The sequence below is a fragment of the Azolla caroliniana genome, unplaced genomic scaffold (assembly GCF_043228905.1).
Source record: "Azolla caroliniana isolate FFs.n. ecotype wild unplaced genomic scaffold, voAzoCaro1.0.p SCAF_13, whole genome shotgun sequence".
NCBI classification, from domain to species: domain Eukaryota; kingdom Viridiplantae; phylum Streptophyta; class Polypodiopsida; order Salviniales; family Salviniaceae; genus Azolla; species Azolla caroliniana.
Genome location: NW_028230448.1, coordinates 14,532,150 through 14,538,149, shown reverse-complemented (window position 1 = coordinate 14,538,149; position 6,000 = coordinate 14,532,150). Strand labels below are relative to the sequence as shown.

The 6,000-nt window shown below is 40.3% G+C and overlaps 1 protein-coding gene across 1 annotated transcript in view; it reads left to right on the top strand.

The window, feature by feature from the left end:
- The first annotated feature begins 4,950 nt into the window (after nucleotides 1–4,950).
- LOC147856265 (midasin-like protein) overlaps nucleotides 4,951–6,000 on the top strand; it is a 36,621-nt gene continuing 35,571 nt past the window's right edge. Inside the window, exons 1-3 of the mRNA XM_087329164.1 lie at nucleotides 4,951–5,112; nucleotides 5,338–5,448; nucleotides 5,584–5,867. Coding sequence (XP_087185290.1) covers nucleotides 5,353–5,448; nucleotides 5,584–5,867 — 380 coding nt within the window. The 5' untranslated portion in view covers nucleotides 4,951–5,112; nucleotides 5,338–5,352. The remainder of the gene's footprint in view (nucleotides 5,113–5,337; nucleotides 5,449–5,583; nucleotides 5,868–6,000) is intronic.

Genomic DNA, 6,000 nt, shown 5'->3' with positions numbered 1-6,000 from the left:
TAGGCTTGGTCGAATATGTGTGGAAGAAATCATCAAATGCAGAGCCTTGTATCAAAGTATAATACTCAAACTCTCAAACTTGTTTAGGGTAATGTGTGCATAGTTGACCACTCTCATCACTTGTTCCCCAACGCCCCGTCTCACATCGCAATGCATGTGAGCTAAGTCGCATAGAAAGGATGATTCGAATGGTAGACAACGGGATGGACTCTAACATGTTTCGATGTGTACGGTTTCCCCGTTCCGTGAATAATATGGTTTTGTAGCTAGGTGCAACATGTGTAGTATAATGTGTGAAATGTGAACCCAACCATCCAAGATGAGGCCAAATTTAACCAAAAACTCCTTCCTAATAAAGGGGGTTCCTACTCTATCATAAAAACTCTCTATGTAAAAATAATGCATGGACACATGTGCTCGCTTTTTGACAAAGATATCATCATCCTCCATGGTGCGCTTGCATATGTTCAAGCTTTTTTAGCTTGTATTAGGGCCAACACAACAAGGGTTAACATTTTGCAATGTAATATTCTATTTTTTATATTTTAGTATCTTGCCACTTCATTCTTCGTGCCTCGGTAATCTATCTTCGATGATCACATGCTTCATAGCATCACTTAAGACCTCCAATAGATATTTCACTCCCCATCTTTTAAACCATTTCTTTATGTCAAGCATCAAACCAAATGAAAGTATTTTGCCCTTCTTAATTTTTTCTGCCTTGCATCCTATGTTCCAAGCATGGTTTGGCGATATGTGGTTAAGCATATTCTTAACTTTTATGATATGCTTGTATACTCATTGCATGTCGGCACCTCTATAGGCTGAGCAATTGATTCTTAAAGTGTGATTAGACTAGATACTAAGGATTTAACTCCCAAATTTTTATGCAATATAAATTTTGAATTTTTTCTGTTTCATTCCATGCACTAAGTGACATAGGGTCACCCCACACTTCCACTCCATAAAGCAACTCTTGGACCACCACAACATTGAATAACATCAATCTCACTTCCAATAATAGAGTATTACATCGGTTGCATTGATTCTCAAACATACACAATTTATTCAAACCCACTTAAACTCTAGACTCGTAACATACATTCCAATTTCCACCTATTTGTCAATGGGACATCAAACCAAGATATTTGAAGCTTCCCTTTTGTTGTTGTTCCATCTCTTCAACTACGATTTTGCTAGTCATATCTTCCCTTTTGCCTATGAGTTGTCTCCAAGTTTTCTTCCTTTCTTGTGATTGATAGTGTCACATCTTCTTTCCCTTGACCGTTCTTCGATATTGATGCAAAGTTAAGACCTTTTCATTTAGGATCCTTTGTGAGCTTGAAATTTTTGAGATGAGTATTGCATTCTTCATCAAACCAATCTTATAAGAGAAACTAAAAATTTGATGCCCATCTATGCATGCACCAAAATGATACCCTACCTTGAGAGTGACATCCTTGAATTGATCCCCATTTTTTTCACATCTTAAATGAGAGAGAGGTACATGACATGACTCTTAACCTAATTTAGTATATATTAGCATATTGATAAAAATATGACATAATGTTGCCTCATTCCATTTTGTTCTCTAATGCATTGGTCAATGTGTGAATCTTTGGTTGCAATATGCAAGCATAAGGGCTTGTGTTTTAAGTTCGATGACAATGGGCCAATTTTCAATATATTCACAATGGATGCATCGCTTTCTTTTATCGACACATAATCAACCACACTCCCTCCTCCCAATAGCAAGACACACAAGAACACTCGACAATCACATAAACATGAGAATCATTGAGACTCTTTGGGTTTTGTGCAATTAAGCGCGTGTATGAACATTGTTATGTTATCACCAACTTTCACGTGTTGACGATACCAACTTTAACATTAAAATCTCTCACAACCAACAATCATCTCATATGCAAGGAATCAACACACACGTCCGACAATGGATCATCACGATCAAGCTTGGACAAATAATAGTACTTTTGTATTCATAATAGTGCCTTTCAAGTTGGGGATCATATGTGACTATCGTGACATAACTTGGGGATAATAACTGGTGTGATAAAGCTAGATCATCAACGACTTGGTCTGTTCTAGATATACATCCAAATCAACGGTGTAGCATTTTGTTTAAATCTTACTTTACATGCATATATTCACTCCATGTTCTACATATGAGTATTGAAACCTTGAAGGTCCATTCCTCCATTTTAACATCTCCACTTCAACTGTTTGATGCACCATAAATCGAATTGAAAGCTATTTTGAACCCCAAGATAGTGCACAACAAGTCATACTACCACGTTGACATGTTAGGTTATATACCCAGTGCGTGATTATTGTAGCATGATTTCATTAGCAATATCTTGATAAGCCAAATCTCCATTTGTACCTTACAACTTGTGGAGCTTGTTGCCAAAGGAGAGGGATTTCATGATCATACATTTACTGGGACTTGAATCTATGACATGTTACCACTCTATGTATGCTAATAATAATTCACATTTATGATCAATCAAATTCTTTTTCCCGGTCCTTTTCTGATTCCACATTCTTTTATGGCATTGGCCCAAGAGCAATTTTTTTTATTAAAACTGATTACAATACAAGAACAAACGATTGTTTTTCCATTTCTTGTAAATAGACATATTCAGAAATAGTCACTACTAGACCGCAAGGCGTGTCACAACACTTACCCATCAAAAGAATCCAAGTCCTTTTCTGGTTGATAGTCAACCAAAAGGCTCGAAGGTGCCTTGGAAAGGTGTTGTAACACCGTCTGTCAGGCATAATAAGGCATGCGTAGCGAAAGATGCCATGTGACAAGGCACAAAATCTCACGATAGACGGCCATGGCTCCCAGATGGGCGAAAGATGCCACAAGACATGATGATAGGAGTTCAAACTCGCGTGCCGAGCAAGTCTCAATGAACCCTAATAACGTGTTTCCATAACACATCATCTTTTAATATGATATGGGCACTAGAATAGAGCAAAGCCTCAAGGAACCCTAATGTGTTTCCATAATACATACATCATCTTTTAATATGATATGGGCACCAGAATATTATTATCTTTTGTTTTTCTCGGTAACAATGATAGTAGTAGTAGTAATGGTAATAATACTGTGAAATGCACATAAGAGATCAAAACCAGTCTACTTCGCTTCTTACTTCTTAATCAATTTATAGTTGATACAACGAAACCCATTTGGGTTGGCTTGGCTAAACATGGTGTGCTAAAAGGGTGGGTCAATTTGAGCACACACATCCTAAAAAGGGTGAGCTAAAAGGGTGGCACAAAGGAACACATGCACACCACATTTCCCCCCTGTGAGAAACAAGAGATTGAGGGGCATGAACAAGAACAGGACATGTACATGAACAAGAACAAGAACAAGAACAATGGCTTGTCGAAGGAGGGGGAGCATCTTATAACAGGTTTCAAATGGAAATCCATCGATAATTCTAGTGCGAGGCGAGGATTACGCCCATAGAGTGCTCGAAAAGGGTTGATTTATGCAGCCATCTCGTGTTTGAGGGTCTTGTTGAGGCGTTCGGTGAAGATGGCGTGGGGATGTAAACATCTATGGACACGTAGTTGAGTTGCAACGAAGTTGAGGACATCCCCGTGGAAATGTTGGCCTTGATAGTTGGACGAGGCTAGTGACGAAAAACGAACAAGAACAAGAACAATGGCTTGTCGAAGGAGGGGGAGCATCTTATAACAGGTTTCAAATGGAAATCCATCGATAATTCTAGTGCGAGGCGAGGATTACGCCCATAGAGTGCTCGAAAAGGGTTGATTTATGTAGCCATCTCGTGTTTGAGGGTCTTGTTGAGGCGTTTGGTGAAGATGGCGTGGGGATGTAAACATCTATGGACACGTAGTTGAGTTGCAACGAAGTTGAGGACATCCCCGTGGAAATGTTGGCCTTGATAGTTGGACGAGGCTAGTGACGGAAAACGAACTAGCAATCGGCGAATAGAGATCAATCACTCCTGTGGACTGAGGGCCAACTGGACTTTGCTGAGGTGGGGGACAGGAGGGCTATCGTGTCGGAGGGGGATCGAGGAAAGATCATATGGCGGCGAAGATCAATCGTTCCTATGGACTGAGGGCCACCTGGACTTGGCTGAGGTGGGGGACAGGAGGGCTATCGTGTCAGAGGGGGATCGGGGAAAAGATCATTTGGCAAAAAAAGATCAATCACTCTTGTGGTCTAAGGGCCACCTGGACTTGGCTGAGGTGGGGGTTAGGAGGGTTATCGTGTAGGAGGGGGATCGGAGAAACTCATGGGACATGAAGTTAGTGGGCAACCTAAGGTGAGGGGGAAGAGTTGGTGGGGCAAGACATAAAAGTGGTGGGAGAAAGTGAGAGTGTCTAAGGTGAAGGTGTAGTGGGCTTACGTGCTAGAGAGGTATAGATGGCGATCGCCAAAAAATGATTTGGATGGAGGAAGCGGTGGATATCGGGAGGCCTAACTAGTGAACTAAGGCGGTGCTAATAGAAGAGATACTACTACAAGAGACTAACAAGAGTGTCGGTGATGGTGGTGAGGGCGATGCTACCTACGAAGCGGAAGAGGCGGATGTTTGGATGTGGGGGACTGGTACCCGTCATCTCCACGAAGATGTGAAATGCACATAATAGATCAAAACCAGTCTACTTCGCCTCTTACTTCTTAATCAATTTATAGTTGATACAACGGAACCCATTTGGGTTGGCTTGGTTAAACATGGTGCGCTAAAAGGGTGGGTCAACTTGAGCACACACATCCTAAAAAGGGTGAGCTAAAAGGGTGGCACAAAGGAACACATGCACACCACAATACTAATACTAATACTAATACTAATACTAATAATAATAGTAATAATAATACCTGAGAAAGAGAGGCCCCTTTTTGTAAACTATACCCCCTCCATCGCCCCCTCCCTTAATACGCGATTGGGTTTTAGGGTTTTGCAAGGGTTTCCGCAGCGACCCTTTCCTTGGCCTGCACCTTCCGTTGTCCGGAAACCCTGTTTATCTCCCCATCTGCAATCTTCGTAAACTGCAAATTTTATCTGCTGTTGCTCAGTCGAAGTATCTCCCGGAAACTAGGTCAGTCAACCCTAAATTTCTCATTTTCGCCTTGTTATTGTTCCTGTTATTTTAACACTAGAGCTACGTTGAATATGTTCATTTTTTTACTGAGTATAAGTCTTGGACAATCTATCGATTCTTGAAATTTCATAAAATTCTTTGTCGAATTTAGCCTACTGTTACGATACCTATCTGCTGCTTTTGCATTTTGTTTTCACTGATTCAATTCTTAAATATTTGAAGGAATCAAACATTCCAATGGAAGAAAATCAGAATTGTGTAGCCTTGATGAGGCTCGTTTCACGTTATCCAGCTTTGAATGAAGACCAATCTATAAGTGCATTGCTATCACAGGTAAATCATATCGCATCATTCATATTTGTGGCGATGATGATGCCCGAAGAAGCTAATTACTCCATGTGTAAAAAATGAATTGTATAACTCCTTTTTTCGTATTCCAATATGCGCAATTTATTGTTGGTCTATCAGGGAATGAATGTGAAGGATGAGGACATTATAAGCATTTGTGGGCATATGTTGCTAAGACCTGATATTACCGTAGCTGTAGCTGGATGCTTTCGGCATTCTTTACCACAAATTGTAAGAAATGTTGTTGACACTATGCGTGAACGGTACAGCCGTAGGACAATGGAATCTATCCAAGACATTTTCGGTGAAGATGCATTGTCCGTGGACTCATGGAATATTTACATTCATGAGTATGTTGTTGTGGCATTCAGTCGAATTTTGGAATTAGCACCACACTTATTGAGGTTAGTTTCGCAACCATTACATCATTGTGTTTTAAAACTTAATGTCAATAGAGGAGCTGCAGCTTTATTAGTGAAGTAAGAGAATCTCATGTAAAGTGGTGTCAAGAAATCTGCAGGCATTGCATACATGCCT